At 44.6% G+C, this 20,560-nt stretch overlaps 1 protein-coding gene across 5 annotated transcripts in view; it reads left to right on the top strand.

Annotated features, from left to right (window-relative positions):
• The window catches only part of LOC132399944 (protein CBFA2T2-like), a 199,016-nt gene extending 187,414 nt beyond the window's left edge, over positions 1 to 11,602 (top strand). For all 5 annotated transcript variants that reach the window (XM_059980909.1, XM_059980908.1, XM_059980910.1 and 2 more), the window contains exon 11: positions 594 to 11,602. In XM_059980909.1, the coding sequence (XP_059836892.1) occupies positions 594 to 866 (273 nt within the window). In that variant the 3' untranslated portion in view covers positions 867 to 11,602. The remainder of the gene's footprint in view (positions 1 to 593) is intronic.
• The last annotated feature ends 8,958 nt before the right edge of the window (positions 11,603 to 20,560 follow it).

The raw sequence follows: 20,560 nt of genomic DNA, 5'->3' as shown, positions 1-20,560 counted from the left end.
ATAGGAGAATGAGAGGAGATTTGATAGAGATATACAAAAATATGAAAGGCATAGATGGGATAAATGCAAGCAGGCTTTTTCCACTGAGGTGGGGTGAGACTAGAACTAGTTATCATGATGAAAGGTGAAATATTTAAGGGGAATCTCAGAGAGCTTCTTCACTCATAGGGTGGTGAGAGTGGGGAACAAGCTGCCTGTGGAAGTTATGGATGTGGGTTTGATTTCAACATTTAAGAGAAGTTTGGATGGGGAGGGGTGTGGAGGGCTCTGGTCCAGGTGTAGGCTAATGGAACGAGGCAGAATAATAGTTTGGCATGCAGTACATGGGTGAAGGGCCTGTTTCTATGACTCCATTTAGAGGGATAGTGGCCAAATGGGGGCAAGTAGAACGAGTAGAGATGGGAATCATGGGGCAGTTGTGCTGAAGGGCCTTTTTTCATATTGTGAGTCTCTATCTTATCCTAAAGGTGGCGTGGAGCTCTCTTGGTGTCAAATACTTCTCCACTCAGAAGCAAGGGTATTGCCCATTGAGGGTAACCTCTGACCTCCCCCAACACTGATCTCTGACATCTAACCCTCTCTTCTGTCCTCAGAGCTGCTGGAACTGCGGACGCAAGGCCAGCGAGACCTGCAGCGGGTGCAATGCAGCCCGTTACTGTGGCTCCTTCTGCCAGCACAAGGATTGGGAGAAGCACCACCGCATCTGTGGGCAGAACCTGCAGGCCCAGGCCAAGGCCCTGTCCACCGGAGGCCCCGTCCCCAAGGCCCCCAAGGGCGAGAAGAGCCCCGCCCTGGAGAAGACCCCGCCGTCCACCGTCACCTCCAGGTCAGCCACCCCAGCCACCCCCGATGCCAGCGTCCAGTAACGCAATCTCCGACCTGCACCGAGGAGAAAGGAAACCACTAACTCTCCCACCCCTGCGCGCAGCCTGACTGTGGCTTGGTATACGGTGCAGATCCCGACTTCAAAAAAAAAATTAATCGGCAATTGATTGTGGGGGGGGGGGGGAGGAAGATTACATCAGATTAATATTCACAAGAGTGCACACATGCTCAGAAAGTACAAACCAGCTAAATGGCAAAGACTCTCACACACAGAAGTCGACTGTGGAATTGATTACCCGACAAGAGTGCTCAACCCTTTAAGACTTTGCAGCAGAAATATTTGAGACTGGATGCTCTATATGTCGATATTAACTTCCTCATGTTTGTCCCGTTGTGTGTTCCTGCCCCCACGCTGCCTTTCCACAGAACCCACCTTCACATCCTGACTTAGTTCCTTGTGTAGGTGAGCAGATTCCACAGCCATCGAAACGGACTCGGGATGCCAATTCCTCATGTATTCAAAGCACTCTTTACCTCTTGATGAAAGCGGAACACTTTCAAGAGATTGTAACTTTAAAAAAAAGTCAAAGCAATGTGGCTATTTTTAACCTCGCTGCTCTTGAGGAGGATGAAGAAACATTGTTTTTGTAATCAACCTCCGTAGCCCTTTGGGTGGGAATCTGCAGTGCGGAAGTTGTGCGCCCTTGCAGGGGGACATTACATCCATTTCTCTGCCCTGACAGTCCCTCACACCAGGGCATTTAACAGATCCGAGCAATTGCTGACGGCTCTTCCCGCAGGAAAATGGTGGGAGGATGGACCTGTTGATCCATGGCTGGGGACCTGCTCCTTGCCCACTGTTTTGAAACGACTGACCTCTTGAGAAGTATCTCTTCACCTCCCATTTTAACCTCCTCAAAGCAAGCGAGCGATCCGTGTTGTGCGCTAACAGTAAAAAGCTCGAGGCACATAGATGTAATTTTTAAAGAAAAAACACAAGTTGTGGTGACGTGGGAACCGTGAGTGTGGCCTCCCGGTTGTCGGGAGATCAGGTACTGCTGACGTAGTGCCTGCTTACTTCCTGCCTGGTCACTGTAGACAGCTGCCTGAGATACTTCAATGCCCTCGGCCAAAGACTCTCTCTTTTGGTCGTCTTTCCCTGACTGAAAGTAGAAGATAAATATCATACAAAAATAAAATAGGGGAAATACTACTTTCTGATACAAGAGACAGCACGGGAGGGGGGGGGGGGATAAAGAAGGAAGCAGAAGTTGAGGTATTAGAAACAGTTGCTTACTCTTCTATTATCCAAGCTTGCCAAAAGCAACCCCTGACCCTCCAATCCCTGTGTGCTCCTTCCCACCACCACTGACCCTCAGTGAGGAAGGAGTCTAGTGGAGGCTGTCAGGAGTTGCCTGGGAATGAAGGTTAAATTTGTTCCAATTTGTATAGCAAGCAGGTAAATCCCACAATGCTGCCCCGTTATCCCACCTTCCTGTTTAAAAGAAGTGGGGTGTTGTTGGGAGGGCTTATACAAAGCTCCAATTTCATGTGATTCCATAAACTCAAATATTAATCCCCATTCTGGGAGGTTGTGATTTAAAAATCTTGCCCAAGCTTTGTCAGCCAGGCTTCCAAAGCCAGTGAGAGGTCCACACCGCACTACCACAACAGCCTCTTACTGTTGGCTGTGCGTCATTCACAGTTCAAGCACCTGAAGCATCCTGGGAACGCCATCTGGTTTCCACGGTGACAATGCATGAATCCCACTAGAGAGGGTTACACTATGCCATGAATAATTAACTTAACCCATTTGTGGGATTGAGCTCTTGCAAATTACTTCTCTTTAATGTTTCTATAGGTGTTGGCCAATTGGTCCAGCAGCATCCAATCACATCACAAATCCTAGGGCCAGTGCTGGCCTTGGCAATCCTCATTTGAGGTAGCTAATACCAGCTAAAACATAAAAAAGGACAGAATTGACTTCAGTATCCTATACTCCATTTTGCTTTACGAGGCCAATTATGAACCGATGCTCACCTTGGACACACTGGGACCCTTGCCATGAGTAACTCCATGAGAGGTCAACCACAAGATAAATAAAACTGCAAACGAGACAGTTATTTGTTCAGAACTTTCACCGACAACCAGGCTTCCTTTGGTTGGAACTGGCCAAACTGTTGAATATTGATATATTTCTTAACTTTGCATATACCAATGAAATGACCTTCCCTGGAATTAGGTATCAGACTTGCACCATGGTAGCAAAGGGACAACCAGTTGATGGCTTAGAATGCACTGGGTACTCATAATGGGCAAATAGGAACATAATAGGCGAGAAAGGCATAATAGGCACCTCACTAATAGTTTCAGGTAACTCCTAAGCACTTTTGTTTTTGCTAAATAAATCTCCATATGATCTTCAGCTAATTACATTGGGAATGTGAGCACTGGTAACCCAGTTACACATTCTGGGGGCTCAAGCTGTCTATTGGATAGTTGCAACTCATCAAACGATGCAGGTAACGAGATGCAACTGAGAAATCCTTCCACTAACCTTCAGTATTGCCAGGCAGCAGAGTTGAATGACCAATTGGAAGGTGTAAGTGAAATGGCCACCATATACATGGGAGTTGCCCTGTAATTAGCCCCTGGTAGACAAGGTGTCTTGGCAAGTTTTAGCAGCGCCACTGGTTGAATTGTCTACTATCATAAATAAATGATGCCTTTTTGGTAGCGTAGTTGGGTTCTAGAGATAATAAGCTCCAGTTGGATGTATCCTTGGACATTTCGTGAGGTCTTTCTATAATAAGGTATAACTGGCCTTGGCTGCCACTTAGAGAATTTATTGGCACTCCTCAGCAATGTTTGAGTATGTAAAGAGTATCTGTGACTTTCAGTCTCTTGAACCATCAGATGGAGCCTTGCACGTCTGCTGGCTGGTAATCAACCTCCCTGGCTCTGCCCAAGGGATGGTTTGATAGTGGAGAGTTTAATAGATTCCCCTTGACCAAGAGTGGTGTCTCTCCTTTACTGTATCCCTGGGGATTTTGTTGCAGGAGCTCTGTCCTCCTCCCACTGTCAAACCATTGGCTAGCCAAAGTTCCACTGCACAGACTTGCTCCACTATTTGTAAGTCAAAATTACTCCTCGTTATGCCATTGGAAGTCCAACTCAGTCCTCCTCTCTCCCATATTTTTTCTAGCCTAAAAAGCATGTATAAATTTTAACACCTTATGAATAATCTCCGTAGAGCTGAGAGCAACAGTGTCTCTGGTGTTGAAGTAGAGTCCCTGAAGGTCCCATGCCGTTCGGCAACTGTTAGGGCACCAGCTTCACTCGGAACAGAATCTGCATATCAAATCAGTTATAAGACCATGGGATACAGGAGCAGAATTAGGCCATTCAGCCCATCGTCTGCTCCACTATGCTGTTGTGGTTAATTTTATTATCCCTCTCAACCCCATACTCTCACTTGAATTTCCAACACCCTTATTAATCAAGAACTTATCAACATCCGCTTTAGATATACCCAATGACTTGATCTCCACAGACGTCAATGGCAATGAATTCTGCAGATTCACCGCCCTCTTCCAAAGGAAATTCCATCTCACCTCTGTTCTACAGGAACGTCCTACTCTGAGGCTCGGCCCTCCTCTTGCTCAGTACGGGAAATAGCCTCTTCATATCCACTGTATCGAGGCCTTTCAACGTTCCATAGGTTTCAATGAGATCAATTTCCCCCAGCTCTCCCCACTCCCATTCTTTTAAACTCCACTGGGTACAGACCAACAGCCATCTAACACGCCTCACACATTAACCCATACATTCCCGGGAAATTCGTGAACCCTCTCCAGTGCCAGTTTGCGAGAGTGAACAAACCAAGGAATCAAAGTTCTAACTCATTGATTTGTTTGAGTTCAGTGATGCTGTTGCTTTTTGAAAAAAAAAGAACTCTGGGGTGGTTCCTTTATTTTTAACAGCCCATTACACCACTGGCGTTTAGGTCAGCAATGAAGGTCCTCCATCTCTGGTGGTGTTCAGGGCTTCCTTCATCGTGTCAGTTGCTTCCTCTCGGTTTTCACCACCATCAGTCATGACAGTCCTGGGTGGCGACTCAGAACTACCGTCACACTCCGGCTGAAAGGGCCTGTTCCACACTGTATCTCGAAATAAAATATTTAAGACCATAGAGGGGCAGAATTAGGCCATTAGGCCTGTCGAGTCTGTCCATTTCACCATGGCTGATCCATTTCCCTCTCAGCTCTATGTTTCCTATGGTAGGGGAGTCTAGGACCCGATGGCACAGCCTCAGAATAGAGGGACCACCATTTAGAACAGAGATGAGGAGGAATTTATTTAGCCAGAGGATGGAAAATCTGTGGAATTCACTGAATTTTTTGTAGCTGTGGAGTACAAGTCATTGGGTGTATTTAGGGCAGAGGTTACTGGAGTCTTGATTGGTCAGACATGAAGGGTTACAGGGAGAAGGCAGGAGACTGGGGCTGAGAGGGGAAATGGATAAAAATAACATGCTGCTCGACCCACGTTGTTCCTCCAGCAGACTTCTTGTTATGCTTCATTCAGTGGCTTGAACTAATAACCGCCAGCTGCCATTTTGAACTCACATTTCCTGAATGGTGCTTTTGACTGCAATGTCCAATATAAAGGGGTGTGTGATCCTCCCTATGGAACGTGTAGGTTTTCCCCAGATACACTGGTTTCCTCCCATAGTCCACAGACATACCCAATATTGAGATACACTGAATCACATCCCCCTTAAACGCCACACTGCCCAGTAATCCCCTGATTTAATCCTAGCCTAGTCATGGGACAATTTTCAATGACCAGTGAACGAACAGGTACGTAATTGGACTGTGGGAGGAAACCCACATGGTCAAAGGGAGAACATATAGACTCCTTACAGGAGGTGGTGTGAATTGAACCCTGGTCCGCCTGTACTCTGAAGCGTTGTACTAACCACTACACTACTGTGCCACCTGAGGTCCATTGGTCATTATAGGTTGTCCCATGATGTAGGTTAGAGTTAAACAGGTTTGTTGGGGGTTACACAGCATAGCTCGAAGGGTTGGGAAAAAAAATCTCATGTCCAAATCTTTGAATACTACTCCGGTCTAAATTTCTCTCTCCAGTGCCTGAGTTAAATTGGATTTATACCTTAGTGCACCTGCAGTGATAAGTGTCTTTCACTGAATTACAGGCACCACTGAATCACATCCCCCGTACCATACCCTGTTGCTTCTAGCTGCTCTAATCTCAAGCCCTTTTCATCCTCTAAAACTGTAGTGAAATCTTCGTTGTCCGTTTACAGAATGTCTTAAGGTCAATGCAGATCAAAACCCTTTACACAGCGCACCCTCTTATTTTTGCCTCTAATTCCTCTCGAGTCCTCCTACAGAATCCCCAGTAAAACCAGGGGCCTTTAGGTATCCCAGGCTGTGATCAGGTTGGAAGCGTACTGCTAGCACTGCGCCTTCTGTACTGAGTGAGTGAGAGAGTGTGTGTGTGTGTGTCCACCAAAATCAAAAGACTGAACCAAATTATCACTCCGCAAACCAAGCTACCGAAGCCAAACTCTCTCTCTCTTTAGCTTAGCAAAGTTGAAGAGGGCCTGACTTGCTGGGCCAACAACCAAAACCTCAAAGTTCAGGATTCAACAAAGATAAAGAAAACCGAATAAACTAATCCCTCTGTTCGGGTATGTGTCTCCGTAAGTGAATGAGAAGTCCAGTTTATAATTGTTTCACTTGTGAATGGTCAGTGTAAGATGTTGTAGTTTTGAAGTCATTGAAAGCAGCCTCTGTGGCCTGTGGCTTCTTTCTCTTCAGTGAACCTGTCGTGTTGTGATTACTGATTTTTTTTTTGTCTTTTTTTTATTTAAGAAGAATTTGTGTAAGCAACCGATAAAAATGGCAATTTGTCTTCTGCCACCGTTTTATTTTATATGTTCTGTGTCATTGGTGTGTGCTACACTCTGACATAATCACCGCTTCGGGAAATTAATTAGATGAAACTGATTCCAGTCTTCCTGCACCTTCTGTGTCTATGGGCTGGACTCATCGTGAAGGTATTGGCACAGAAACTTGCAACACCCTTACTGCCCTCCCACAAATATATTCCCTGTGCTATTAAACCATTTAAAATGGTGTTATCCGCCAACCCACTGGATGTGACCCAGAATCTCCGGGAGATTGTCACCATGACCAAACTCCAGGAACTTGGGAATTAATTCCTGGCCACTGGTGGTTGACCCCCAAGATCTCCATACACTATTGAGTTGCATCCAATGAATTGTGACTTGAAATGTCTTTTAAGCTTCAGAATAGGTTTGAATCTTTCCTCTAACTTTCATTGTTTCCTTTTCTCCTCATTCCAAGAAATATAAAATTAAAATTAAAGCAATCTACTTAAGGGCTTTTTGAGGTCCAAACTGGATAAAGTGAGGAGGACGGAAAGGGAGGAGATACTTCCATTTGGGAGAAGAATGATGGAATTATTACCCACTCAGTTGCTTAGATTCCCAATCTGATACTTGACCAGATTCCACTAAAAGGGTCACATCCACTGATGACCTCCTCTGGATAGAAACAAAAAAAAAATTGGAATATTCAGCAGGTCAAACAGCGACTGGAGAGAGAGAAAGAGTCAGCATTTCAGGCCGGTGAATTGGTACTTCAGGACTACTACAGATCATAGCCTGGATACCCTGTCAAGTTGCTGGTGTTTCTAAGTGAACTCATCCGAATGGTGATAAGACCCATTGTAATTTGCTGCTTCGAACTTTTGAAGTATCGTTTCCACACTAATCTCTTCTCCCTCCACCCCTCAAGCTCTCCTCCCTTTGCCCGAAGACAAGACCAAGTACACTCTAGGGGTGCATCTGGTGCCACCAACGTGCAAGGGTTTTCCCAACTTTTGTTAATGGAACTTGATGGTCAGGGAGGAGGTGTTAACAGAAGGGACAGGTCCCCATGACTAGGACAGTGGCCCCTCCCTTCTGTCTCCACAATGGGCTTCAGCTCTAATCAATGACAGACAAGTGAAAGGGTAGAAATAGTGGGGATAATTCAGACTGTGGACAAAGCATGTGGTATTGGATCAGACATGCACATTCCTGACTTTCTTTCCCGGAAGTTATGGCATACAGTTGATACAATATTCCACTTTATATTATTAAATCCAATAATGAAACAAAAGAATTGTCTTTCTTCAGAGAGCGGTTGGAATGCAGAAATCCCTCCCATACAAGGAGTCGAGATTTCAAGATGAAATGCTTTTAGATCAAACTTGGATGAGTACAAGAGAGAGGAAGGGGGTTAAAAATTATATTGCAGATGAGATAATGCAAATGGGATGGGAGAAAACTCATAAAAACCAGCACAGGTTAGTTTGGGCGAATGCTGTATATTTTACAAAACTTTGCACCTTTGCTCCTGAGAGCCCCCATTGCTTTTGCTCCCATCTGACCCTCCTAAATAGTTGATCATGCTGGCTTTCAACATGTGGGTTTGGGCGTGTAAGGGATCCCATTCAGCAAGCCCGGCTAAGCATACTTGTCGAAAACAATCTATTATCCCCGTCGCACTTGTAACACTAGCCATTCTATTGATTATGACACTCTGCCCATATTCTTGTGTGCTATTAATCCACCCTGACAGAAGCTTCTACTCCCACCGTTGTATCCCAAGGAAAATCCATATAAAGCAGGGGTTCCCAATCCTTTTTCCTGCCATGGACCAATACCGTTAAGCTCAGAGTCTGTGGACCCCAGGTTGGGAACCCTTGATACAAAGGGACTTGTTCTGTTTTTGATTCCTCACAGATGTGTATATATTTTTTTGCTGGTATAAAGTGACAAATTAATCAGCCAATAGTTTGGTGACTTTGTCCCAAATTGTGCAATATGTAAATTCAGGTTGTGCAAAGTTAACTTCTGGTTTCTCAAGACATGGCATCCACTGCCATTATCAGAACAATATTGTTTCAATCCACCCTTCCACAGGCAATGAAGAAATTCATACCAAACCAAAAATGGCCTCTTTACCTAAGACGCATGATCATCATGTTACATTTTCAATAAACAATCAGCTGGAGATCTCTCAACATTAGCTCATATAAAAGTTCCCTTCTTAATGTTGGTTCCATTCACTTCAATCCACCACACCAGCCAAAGTAGTGACCAGCCAGTGGAAGCAGTGTAAATGAGGCAAGTTCAAGGAACCCGTTAACATATCTGGATGTTAATCTGTAATTGTTGCATTCCTTGCTGGTTCTGGAGTTGTGGAGTTTTTCCGTGTATGCCCCTACATGTAAAAGCATAGATAACTTTCGGCATGGACTAGGAGGGCCGAGATGGCCTGTTTCCGTGCTGTGATTGTTATATGGTTATAAAACCAGCATCAAGATTTGATGATGATTGTTAGCAAATTGTTATCCAATTATGGAGCTGGTGATCTCAACTTTGTTAAATAACAGGGCAGGATAAGTGAAAGACTGCCTTACACTTCTCTTGGGGCAGTCAATAGAGATAAAAATGCACAGAATATGCTGGCTCCCTATTCTTGAATCCAGAGTCTTGAATCTCACTGTGTCACAAAGCCTAATCTTTAGGATTATAGTATGTCATTATTGCCATTGTCATAGTTTCCCAATATGGATACCTGTACACAATTACCCCTCATGTTCCAGTCTCTTGAGATGATCTTCTGAACTTTAATGTCCCCCTCATCTTTCTTCAGGGATGCATGTTACATCAGACAAATCGCTAGGTTCTTCCAGTCCCGATGTCCTCTGAGTTCCACTTCTTCATTAGCCATCTCTCTTGGGTGAGCATGTGAGCAGATGTGAACGAGCCCATGCCAGCAGTCAACTTGTTCTTCAGGCCCTTGTGCTGACTCAGTTTCCAGTTCAGCAGACTTGGGACCAGAGAAATGGAGTTAACGTTTCAGGTCAGTGACCCTTCATCTGAAAGTCTGATGAAGAACCTTTGACCTGAATCAGTAACCATTTCTCCACAGGTGCTCCTGACCTGCTGAGTCCTTTAAGGATTTTATGTTTTAATTGCAAGTGCAAGAGATGTGACTAGCTCGCTGGGCAACGGAGTCGGCATTGAGGAACGGGGCTGAACAGGCAGTTCCCAGGTGCTCTGGCTCTAAAAGCACAGGGTAGCATAGTGGTTAGCACAACGCTTTACAGCACTAGTGTCCTGGATTCAATTCCCACCACTGCCTTTAAGGATTTTGTATGTTCTCCCCTCATGTGCATGGGTTTCCTCCAGGTTCTCTGGCTTCCTTACACATTGCAAAGACATACTAGTTGATCAGTTACTTGGTCATTGTAAATTCTCCCATGATTAGGCTGGGGCAAATCGGGGCTTGCTGGGTGGCATGTCTGGAAGGTCCAGAAGGGCCTATTGCAAGCTGTATCTCAAGTTCTGATTTCAGGATTAGACTCGGGTTTTAACTCCAACACCTGCCATCATACCCATCTATCTTTGCTCCCAGTTAGATGAGATGCTTTGATACTGCAGGGAACACTGCTTGAACATGAGAAGCTCTCATAGAATTATATGAGGCTATTTGGCCCACGATCCATGTGCTGGCACATCAGAAGAGCTCTCCTTTAGATTTTCATTTATTCATTCTTAGATAATAATTATGGATATAATTATAATACCTTAAGAGAGAGAAGCAGAATTAAGACAATTGGACTATTGAATCTGCTCTCCCATTTGAGCATGGCTGATTTCTTTTCCCTCACAACCCCATTCTCCTGCCTTCACCCCAAAACCTTTTGACACTTACTAATTAAGAACCTATCAACCTCTGCTTTAAATATACTCAGTGACTTGGCCTCCACAGCCATTTGTGGCAATGAATTCCACAGATTCACCATCCTCAGCTAAAGAAAATCCTCATCCTTTTCAGTATTTTGTTTTCCTTCCCAGAATATCTTAAGTGTTTTATGCTTTCATGTAATACCTCCAACATCTGCCGTTCCGGCTTCTTTCACAAGTATCTGCCGCCACTGCCCTGGCAGGCAGTGAATCCCAGAACAGAGACACGGGTAACCATCAAGCGCAATTGGATCTGTGTCGTTTCGGAGCAGTCGTGTATGTAAGGGTCAGGGTGCCAGCATAGCAAAGTGTGGCCCCAGGTTCCTGCCAAAGAGAGACCTTAAATATCTCAGCCAGGTCTTGCACTTGGCCTTTGTCAGAATGAGAAACCAGAACTTAATTTGGTCTGAGCTTTTCCTAGAGTTGTTGGGGCAGTAGCTAACCTATGAGGGAAAGTACTTTCAACATAACCAGCAGCCCAGCACCTTGATTTGTGAGTCAGGCAGCCTCGATTGTGCATATCACTTGTCCCTCCAGACCAGATGTAAATAAGACCTATACGTGGAGCACATTCAAGGCCCGAAGTCTGACTGCTGTGTCTAACCGTCCACAAGCAGATTCTAGATGGGCTGAAAGGCCTATCTCTATGGCTCTCTAACTCCAACAACCAAGACAAAGGTGACATTACTTGCCCGTCCCTTCTTTTAAAATTCAGTCTGGGCAAACAACAGGGTGAGTGGGGCAGTGGACTATGTTGGAAGTACAGTTCCAGACCTATCTTCCATCAATGCAGTGGCTAATTCTCAGAGATTAGCACCAGATCTGCAGTCGTCGTTTCTTTTCAAGCCGTGCTTCTTCAAATCGGGTATTTTTTCCCCTTTCTCTGTTGTAAATGTAAATAAATATTTGTAAAAATTTGAAGTGTTGATTAATGACATCTTGCGTATTTGCATTCGGCCACAGGGTGAAGCTGCTGAGTTCTTTACTGTCCAACATAGAATCACAGAATTTCACCACATCATCGAACTCGCCTTCTGTAGCGCATTTAACGTAAACGTGGTAAAAATATTCTCGGAGGATTTACAGGAACATTACCCAGTAGAAACAGAATTACAACTGGCACAGCATTCCAAGAAGTGTTAATCAGGGGGGTGGGGGGGGGCAGGATTTGGTAGAAGTGTACAGCATTATGAGAGGGGAAGCATAGACAGGAATGCAAGCAGGCTTTTCCCATTGAGGCTGGGTGAGATGAGCACTAGAGGTCATAGGTTAAGGGTGAAAGGTTTAAAAGGAAGAGAAGAAGGAGCTCTGTCACTCAGAGGGTGGTGAGAGTGTGGAATGAGCTGCCAGTGGAAATGGTGGGTGCAAGACTCTGACATTTAAGAGAAATTTGGAACAGTTTCAATAGGTACTTTTAATGTCAGGTAAATGTATAAAATAGACATCCTGACATTGTTTTTCTTCGCAAATATCCATGAAAACCCCAAAGAATGAATGACAGTTAAATAGAAACACAGAAAACCTACAGCACCATACAGGCCCTTCGGCCCACAAAGCTGTGCCATGTACCTTAGAACTACCTAAGCTTACACATAGCCCTCTATTTTTCTAAGCTCTATGTACGTATCCAGGGGTTTCTTAAAAACCCATCATTTCCACCTCCACCACTGTCACCGGCAGCCCATTCCACACACTCATCACTCTCTGTGTAAAAAAACTTACCCCTGACCTCCTCTGTACCTACTTCCAAGCACCTTAAAGCTGTGCCCTCTCATGCTAGCCATTTCAGCCCTGGGGAAAAGCCTCTGACTATCCACACGATCAATGCCTCTCATCATCTTGTACACCTCTATCAGGTCACCTCTCATCCTCCGTCGCTCCAAGGAGAAAAGGCCGAGTTCACTCAACCTATTCTAATAAGGCATGCTCCCCAATGCAGGCAACATCCTTGTAAATCTCTGCACCCTTTCTATGGCTTCCACATCCTTCCTGTAGTGAGGCGACCAGAATTGAATACACTACTCCAAGTGGGGTCTGACCAGGGTCCTATATAGCTGCAACATTACCTCTCAGCTCGTAAACCCAGTCCCACGATTGATGAAGGCCAATGCACCGCATGCCTTCCTAACCACAGAGTCAACCTGCGCAGCAGCTTTGAGTGTCCTATGGACTCAGACCCCAAGATCCCTCTGATCCTCCACATTGCCAAGAGTCTTGCCATTAATGCTATATTCTGCCATGATATATGAACCACCTCATACTTATCTGGGTTGAATTCCATCTGCCACTTCTCAGCCCAGTTTTGCATCCTATCTGACAACTATCCACAACAGCCCCAACCTTTGTGTCATCAGCAAATTTACTAACCCATCCCTCCACTTCCTCATCCAGGTCATTTATAAAAATCATGAACAGTAAAGGTCCCAGACTGATCCCTGAGGCACACCACTGGTCACTGACCTCCATGCAGAATATGACCCGTCTACAACCACTCTTTGCCTTCTGTGGGCAAACCAGTTCTGGATCCACAAAGCAATGTCCCCTTGGATCCCATGCCTCCTTACTTTCTCAATAAGCCTTGCATGGAGTACCTTATCAAATGCCTTGCTGAAATCCATATACACTACATCTACTGCTCTACCTTCATCAATGTGTTTAGTCACATCCTCAAAAAATTCAATCAGGCTCATAAGGCATGACCTGCCTTTGACAAAGCCATGCTGACTACTCCTAATCATATTATGCCTCTCCAAATGTTCATAAATCCTGCCTGTCAGGATCTTTTCCATCAACTTATCAACCACTGAGGTAAGACTCACTGGTCTATAAGTTCCTGGTCTATCTCCATCCCCTTGCTTGAATAAAGGAACAACATCTGTAACCCTCCAATCCTCTGGAACCTCTTCTGTCCTCATTGATGATGCAAAGATCATCGCCAGAGGCTCAACAATCTCCTCCCTCGCCTCCCACTGTGTTAGGACCCCAAAGCCCCCCTCCTATACACTAGCAGCAGCAAGTCAACAATCTCCCCCCACCCCAAGCCAAAAAGAAGCATCAGCACCCTCCACCGAGCACTCAAGTGTGCAGCAAGCATCAGTAAAGACACAGACTTGCAGTACCCCAAAGACTACACATTCACCCGGTAATTCAACCAGAAGGAAGGCCTGTGATTCAGGTGCAAATCAATGGAACAGGCAGAACAATAGTTTGCACAGTCTAGATGGGGTGAACGGCCTGCTTTATGACTCTAAAGTGAGGAGGTAGAGAGGAGTGGGTTTTATCTCGGATGAGAGGTGGGATCAGATAGAACATGCACTCTGGAGGTTCACCAGCCTGGACCCTCCTCAGTTACAAATGAATGGTCCCTTGTAGTTGATGTCCCCATATACTACCTTGAGATTCATTTTCTTGCAGTAATTCACAGTAGATACAATGGGATCAACAAAAAACTACACACTAGGACTGACAACTAACCAGTGTGCAAAAGAAAACAAGCAGTGCTAAAAATAAATAACACTGGGAACATGAGTTGGTGCTTGAAAGTGAGTCCACAGCTTGTGGAATCAGTTCAGTGTGGGAATTATTCACCCTAGTTCAGGGTCATATTCTGCATGGAGGTCGGTCACCAGTGGTTTGGCTTAGGGATCTGTTCTGGGACCCTTACTCTTTGTGATTTTTATAAATGACCTGGATTAGGAAGTGCAGGGATGGGTTAGTAAAGGATAATAACTGTTTCTGAACCTGGTGGCATGGGACCTGAAGCTCCTGTCCATCCTCCCTGATGACAGCACTAAAAAGGATGGCCTGGATGGTGGAGGTCCTTTGATACTACTGGGCAGCACACACAAAATGCTGGAGGAACTCAGCTAGCCAGGCAGCATCTATGGAAAAGGAGTAAACAGTTGACACTCTGGGCTGAGACCCTTCGTCAAGGCAGGAAAGGAAGAGGAGAAGTCAGAACAAGGTGGGTGAGGGAAGTGCAAGGTGGTAGGTGGCTGCGCTCCTTGCAGATGTGCTCAATGGTAGTGAGCGAGGGTCTACCCTTGTCAAGCCAGCTAAAAATATCACATGCTTGAATAAGGTTTCATTCTTCTAAACTCCGAGCAATACAACCACAAACTGTCCAAACTCTCTTGATAGAACAGACCTCTCATTCCATGAATTCAACTCAACGTCTTTTGCACTGTTTCTGATGCCATTATATCCTCTTCAAAAGAGGAGACAAAACCTTAAGATATAGGAGCTGAATTAGGCCATTTGGCCCATTTAATGTGCTCCACCAGTTCAGCATGGCTAATCCAATTTTCCTTTCAGACCCGATCTCCTGCCTTTGCCCTGTATCCCTTTATGCCCTGACCAATCAAGAATCTATCAACCTCTGCCTTAAATATACATACTTGGTCTCCACAGCTGCCTGTGGCAAAGAATTCCACAGATTCACCACTCTCTGGCTAAAGAAATTCCTCCTCATCTCCGTTCTAAAAGGACAGTCTGCTAGTCTTAGACTCTCCCACCATAGGAAACATCTCCACATTCACTCTGTCAAGGCCTTTCACCATTCAACAGGTTTCAATGAGGTCATCCCTCATTCTTCTGAATTTTAGTGAATACAAGCCCAGAGCCATCAAACGCTCTTCATTAGACAATCCTAGAATCATTTTCATGAATCTCTTTTGAGCCCTCTGCAGTTTCAGCACATCCTTTCTAAGGTAAGGGACCCAAACCTGCTCTCAATACTCCAAGTGAGGCCTCACCAGTGCTTTAAAAAGTCTTAACATTACATCCTTGCTTTTATATTCCAGTCCTTTCAAAATGAATGCTAACATCGTATTTGTCTTCCTCACCACAGACTCAACCTGCAAATTAACAATAAAGGGATCCTGCTCAAGAACTCCCAAGTCCCTCTGCTCCTCAGATTTTTCATTTACAAAGTGCACGAACATGCTCTTCACAACACTGTATTCCATCTGTCTTTTTTGCCCACTCTCATAATCTGTCTAAGTCCTTCTGTAGCCTCTCTTCTTCCTCTAAACTACCTGTCCTTTCACCTATCATCATCTCATCTGCAAACTTTGCAACAAAGCCATCAATTCCATCATTCAAATCATTAACCTATAACATAAAAAGGATCGGTCCAACAGAGACCCCTATGAACAATACTGGTCACCGGCAGCCAGCCAGAAAAGGCTCCCTTTATTCCCACTCTTTGCCTTCTGCCAATCAGCGACTGCTAGAATCTTTCCTGTAGTACCATGTGTTCATAGCTTGTTAAGCAGCCTCATGTGTGGCACCTTGTCAAAGGCCTTCTGAAAATTCAAGTACACAACATCAGCCAATTCTCCTTTGTCTATCCTGCTTGGAATCTCTTCAAAGAATTCCAACAGATTTGTCAGGCAAGATTTTCCCTTAAGGAAACCATGCTGACTATGGCCTATTTTATCATGTGCCTCCAAGTACCCTGAGATCTCATCCTTAACAATTGACTCCAACATCTTCCCAACCACTGAGGTTCGACTAACTAGCCTATAGTTTCCTTTCTTCAGCCTCTCTACATTCTTGAAGAGTGGAGTGACATTTGCAATTTCCCATCTTCCGGAACCATTCCAAAATCTAGTGATTCCTGAAAGATCATTACTGATGCCTCCATGATCCCTTCAGCCACCTCTTTCAGAACTCTGGGGTGTACACCATCTGGTCCAGGTGACTAATACCTCCACAATCTCTTCAGCCACCTCTTTCAGAACTCTGGGGTGTACACCATCTGGTCCAGGTGACTTATCTACCTTTAGACCTTTCAGTTTCCCAAGAACCTTCTCCCTAGTTATGGTAATTTAGCACACCTCATGCTCCCTGACAGCTGGAACTTTCACTATACTGCTAGTGTCTTCCACAGTGAAGACTCATGCAAGTTATTTATTCAGTTCATCCACCATTTCCTTGTCCCACATTGCTACCTCTCCAGCATCGTTTTCCAGCAGTCCAATATTCACTCACACCTCTCTTTTGCACTTTATGTGCCTGAAACTTTTGCTATCCTCTTTAATATTATTGGCTAGCTTACTTTTGTAATCCACCTTAATGACTTTCTAGTTGCCTTCTGTTGGTTTTTAAAAGTTACCCTGTCTTCTAACTTCCCACTATATTTTGCTTTATTAAACGCCTTCCCTTTGGCTTTCATGTTGGCTTTAACTTCTTTTGTTAGCCATCTTTTGTATCATCTTTCTTTTAGAATACTTCTTCCTCTTGGGGATGTATATATCCTGTGCCTTCTGAATTGCTTCCAGAAATTCCAGCCATTGCTGCTCTGCCGTCATCCTTGCCCAATATTATTTTTCAATCAATTCAGGCCATCTCCTCTCTCATGTCTCTGTAATTCCCTTCACTCCACTGTATACTGATACATCTGACTTTAGCTTCTCCTTCTCAAATTTCAGGGTGTTCAAACGAAATCAAATGGCTCTGTTTATTATCAGAGAATGTATACAATATACAACCTGAAATACTTGTCTTTGCAGATATCCATGAGAACTCTAAAAGAATGAACAACAGGAAAACGTTAGAACCCCAAAGCCCCCTCTCCTCCCTCCCCTGCACAAGCAGCAGCAAGCATCAACTTCCCCCCCCACCTGTTTCAGCAAAAGGGTCATTACCCACCAAACAACAACAAAGCACCCAGAGAGAGGTCATGATGTGCAGTCGACAGAAACTGTTGTTTATTGACATGCTGCAGGCTCTCTCTCTGTCTCTCACTAACAATTTACAGAGAGATATCACCTATTTTCACAGCGAAAGGGAGACTCAGTCGCTGTTATGACATTACACTCTGCACTTTGCTTTTCCATACATCCGCCGCAGCGAAGTCCTGAGATCAGTCATCCACAGGACCGCACCCTGGAGACGCCAGCTTCCAAGCTGTGCCTGGAGAATGTTGGGAAACAGTCGGCCAACGAGCTCCGGGAACATAAACTCATGCACCATAAAATTAACAAAGTTTTGAGTGCCACTTACAGATCAGGACCTCAACAAAACCCCAAGCACGTCGAAAAGGGGTAACAAATCAACATTTAAGAGAGTAATTAAGCAGTTTTTCACAGATGAGCTCAGAGGCATCATCTTAATTCCATGCAGTTGAATTCGATCATATTATGATCACTTGCCCCTAAGGGTTCTTTTACCTTGAGCTCTCTAATCCTGGTTCACTGCACAACACCCAATCCAGAATAGCTGATCCCCTAGTAGCCTCAACCACAAGCTGCTCTAAAAAGTCATCTCATAGTCACTCTAGAAATTCCCTCCCCTGGAATCCGGCACCAACCTAATTTTCCCAATCTACCTACATATTGAAATCTCCCAATGACGTCGTAACATTGCCCTTTTGGCATGCATTTTCTATCTCCCATTGTAATTTGTAGGCCACATCCTTACTACTGTTTGGGGGTCTGTATACAACTCCCATCAGGGTCTTTTTACCCTTGCGGTTCCTTAGTTTTACCCACAATGATTCAACACTGGCTGACCCAATGTCACATCTTTCTAATGATTTAATTTAATTCTTTACCAACAGAGCAATGCTGCCCCCTCTGCCTTCCTGCCTGTCCTTTCAATGCAATGTATATCCTTGGACATTAAGGTCCCAGCTATAATCTTCTTTCAACCATGATTTTGTAATGCCTGCCAATCTGCAACTCTGCTATAAGTTCATTCCATATACTGCGTGCATTCAAATATAACACCTTCATTCACCCATTTTGATTTTATCTGCCTTTTACATTGTAACTCTTTCCTGTAGACTGGAATTTTGCTCTATCAACAGCCTCTCCTCACTATATGTTGCCTCTGTTTGTAAACGAGCTTCCTCATCTTCAGCACTATCATCCGCCTTTCCCACGATACCTCTAGCTCAGGACACTAGTCGCACAATGATCAACCTTTTGGTTCCTAACTTTGTCTGAGGTCTTACCAACATCTACCTCCACAACCTCTCCACTAACTGTTCTGGCACTCTGGTTCCCATCCCCCTGCAACTCTAGTTTAAACCTCACTGTGCAGTATTAACAAAACTTCCCACTGGGATATTAGCCCCCTCCAGTTCAGGTGCAAACCGTCTCTTCTCTACAGGTCCCACCTTCCCTGGAAGAGAGCCCAGTGATCCAAAAATCCGGTGTCCTCTCTCCTGCACCAATTCCTTAGCCACGTATTAAACTGTATAATCTTCCTAGTTCTAGCTTCACTGGCACACGGCAAGGGTAGCAATCCTGAGATCACAACCCTGGAGGCCCTGCCCTTTAACTCCCTATGCAGAACCTCTTCGCTTGTCCTATCCATGTCTTTGCTACCTAAGTGGACCACAAGTACTGGCTGTTCGCCCTCCCACTCAAGAATGCTGAGTACTCAATCCTGGATTCTTGCACCCAGCAGGCAGCGTATCGACCAGGAATCTCGATCTTGCTCACAGAACCACCTGTCCATTCCCCTAACTAATGAATCCCCTATCACCAGAGCGTGCCTCTTCTCCCCGCTTCCCTTCTGACTCACAGAGACAGACTCAGTGCCAGAGACCCGAACACTGTGACTTTCCTCTGTTATGTCATCCTCCTGACAGTATCCAAAATGATATACCTGTTGTTGAGGAGAATGGCCCCAGGGGTACTCTGCACTAGCTCCTTAACCCCTTTCACCTTCCTGAGTGTGCAGTACTCCAGGTGTGTCCTCACTAACACGTTGTACAAACATTAAAAAAACAGTCCTATTTTAAACCCTTTAGTAATAAGCTCCAAAACATTGTTTACCTTATTATATATTTGTTTTACCTGTCTGATCGGTTACCTGTATTTATAGAATGTTTTTTATCCAAATGAGCTTTTAAATGTACTCAATGCATTGAGCTTTGTGTAAGCAAAATTTGTCTCTGGGCCACATAACAAGCTTTAGGCAAAAGAATTAGATTTCAAGGAGTGTCTTCACATTAGGTTCAGGGAGGGCATCATGGAGCCTAAGGCTGTGACAGCCTGTTGACGTTACAAGTGATTGAAAACAGCTCCTGCCTGGGAAGGATGAGCAGGAACCATACCCAAATCTTTGCTGGTTTATAAACACCCAGCTTATGTACAGCCCATACATGCAGCCGAGCATTTGGGAGACCAGTGAGATAGATCTGTGGCTGCTGAGGGGATGCAGACATCTTCTACTGTCTGGAGACTCAGTGCCTTGGGCACGCTTCTGACTTGTGAACTATTTGGGTTATGAAGGGTTCATAGGAGAGGAATCATCAGGGGCCGCTGTCACCCAGGCCATGCTCTCTTCTCACAGCTGCCATCAGGAAGGAGGTACAGGAGCCCCAGGACTCACACCACCAGGTTCAGGAATAGTTATTACCCGAGAACCATTAGACTCCTGATCCAATGGGAATAATATCACTAAACTTTACTTGGCCCATCATTGAAATGTTCCCACAACCTATGGACTCGTTTTCAAAGACTTTTCATTTCATGTTCTCAATATTTATTGTTTATTAATTTGTTCTTATTATTTCTTTTCTTTTTGTTATCTTTTGCACACTGGTTGAACGCCCAAATTGGGCAGTCTTTCATTGATTCCATTATGGATTTATTGAGTATGCTTGCAAGAAAATGAATCTCAGGGTTGTATATGGTGACATAAATGTACTTTGATAATAAACTTACTTTGAACTTTGAACCCTGCTGTAACCTGAGAGAATGAATCAGAAAATAAGCATCTGAAAGTCACTGAGTTGTCAGATCAGAAGCCCTTGTACATGGGGTGTGTGAACTGAATGGGAAGTTTTCAAACAAACTCAACAAAGTAATGGTCAGCCAGATCTATAGTCAATAAGTGTAAGGGTGAAAGCTTGGGCAGCGG

The sequence above is a fragment of the Hypanus sabinus genome, chromosome 9, assembly GCF_030144855.1.
Source record: "Hypanus sabinus isolate sHypSab1 chromosome 9, sHypSab1.hap1, whole genome shotgun sequence".
NCBI lineage: Eukaryota > Metazoa > Chordata > Chondrichthyes > Myliobatiformes > Dasyatidae > Hypanus > Hypanus sabinus.
This window is presented reverse-complemented; position numbering and strand designations above follow the sequence as displayed.